The 1,788-nt window shown below is 51.1% G+C and overlaps 1 protein-coding gene across 1 annotated transcript; it reads left to right on the top strand.

Annotated features, from left to right (window-relative positions):
• Positions 1-611: 611 nt before the first annotated feature.
• On the top strand, positions 612-1,571 carry LOC107117043 (olfactory receptor 1496-like). Its single transcript, XM_015419076.1, has one exon. It carries the CDS (start codon positions 612-614, stop codon positions 1,569-1,571), a length of 960 nt encoding a protein of 319 aa, XP_015274562.1.
• Positions 1,572-1,788: the final 217 nt, after the last annotated feature.

The raw sequence follows: 1,788 nt of genomic DNA, 5'->3' as shown, positions 1-1,788 counted from the left end.
CCCTCCTTCATTCCATCCTCGCAACAACCTCAGAGGAATGTTGTGAGGATGAAATGAAGGAGAGTACGACCACATAAGTTACTATGAGGAGGATAAAACGTAGTTTGAATAACTCATCTAGATCCATTCAGGTGGGTCACCTAAGCTGTGGAGTATCCTTAGCATAACTCATTAGCATAGCTCATTTGCATATGCCACACCCCCTGACATCACTGGAAGTGTGTCAGAAGGCAACACCCACCGCTCAGGCACCACTGGACTGTTTTGGATTGCTAGCTACTGGTGGGGGGGAACCGCAGATCTGTCCTCACAGAGGAGGGAGAGGTTGTACCTGAAGGTGGGCTGGGGGGGGGCTCTGCAACTTACCTGGCTGCTTTTTGCTCCTTGTGGCCCAACTGAGGGCTGCTGGGAGCAGGGGGTGGGGCTTTTTGCATGTGCCTGTCCCCTGGGCTCCTTACTGCCGAAGCTCCACTCCTGTGCGCTCCCGCAGGAAATGACCCCTGAATATGAGTGAGATTCAAGCTGCCTGGAGGCATCCCAAATATACATATCATGCAAGATGTCCTCTCTCAGTGGAATATTTTTCCTTGCAGGTGAGTCCAGAGCTCTCAATGGGAGTGAGGAATCAGACGCGAGTGGTGGAATTTGTCTTCCTGGGTTTCTCCGGCATTCCGAACAGCCACATCTACCTCTTCCTGCCATTCCTAGTCATTTACTTGGTCACCGTGCTGGGGAACCTCATGATATTTACTCTCATACAACTGGATTCCAGCCTCCATACGCCCATGTATTACTTCCTCAGCCATCTCTCCTTCCTAGACATCTGCATCTCCTCCGTCACAGTCCCCAAGATCCTGGTGAACTTCTTGCGCCAGCGACAGACCATCTCCTACAACCAGTGCCTGGCCCAGATGTTCTTCCTGATCTCTTTCACGGGGACAGAGGCTGCGGTGCTGGGCGTCATGGCCTACGACCGCTATGCTGCCATCTGCAAGCCTTTGCATTACTCCCACCTCATGAACACCAAGTTGTGCACCATGCTAGCCTTGGCCTCTTGGGTCTGGGGCGCCCTAGACTCCGCCCTTCATACAGCGCTCAGCACCACATTGTCCTTTTGTGGCGTCAACCAGATTCATCATATCTTGTGCGATGTCCCCCCACTGTTGAAAATTGCTTGCAATGATGCACGCATCAATGAAATGACAGTCCGCATAGCAAGCTATTTTGTGGCCGGGGGTCCCTTCTTCTTCATCGTTCTCTCGTACTCCCTAATTCTGCACTCCATCCTGAAGATTCATTCCACCACCGGCAAGTGCAAAGCCTTTTCCACTTGTGCTTCTCACCTCATCGTTGTCGTCATTTACTACGGAAATGCACTAGTTAACTACAACCGTTCAAGCACCGCTGGTGACTCCATGGAGACTGCGACTCTGGTCTCCATCATGTACTGCATGATCTCACCGATGTTGAACCCGCTCATCTACAGCCTCCGCAACAAGGAGGTGAAGGGGGCCCTGGAGAAGGTGCTGGGGAGCCGGAGGAAGACTGCACGTCCCCACACTACAAGTTAGGGCGAGTGGGAGATGTCTTGGGTTCCCTTTGAGAGCTACGTAGCTTTAGAACTCTGTGAACTGTGCTGTTAAGGGGACTGTTATCTTGCTATAGTGGGACATGTTGAAATGGTAAGAAAGACCCAGATTCAATAGCTGAACAGAAACAAATGAAACTAGGTGCTGAAACATGACCAATGCACTATGCCATAATAAAATTTTGGTTAGCTTCTGAGGT

Source organism: Gekko japonicus, unplaced genomic scaffold (assembly GCF_001447785.1).
Source record: "Gekko japonicus isolate JY-2015 unplaced genomic scaffold, Gekko_japonicus_V1.1 scaffold6231, whole genome shotgun sequence".
NCBI classification, from domain to species: domain Eukaryota; kingdom Metazoa; phylum Chordata; class Lepidosauria; order Squamata; family Gekkonidae; genus Gekko; species Gekko japonicus.
The sequence above is the reverse complement of the archived record's forward strand: the minus strand, read 5'-3'. Positions and strand labels throughout refer to the sequence as shown.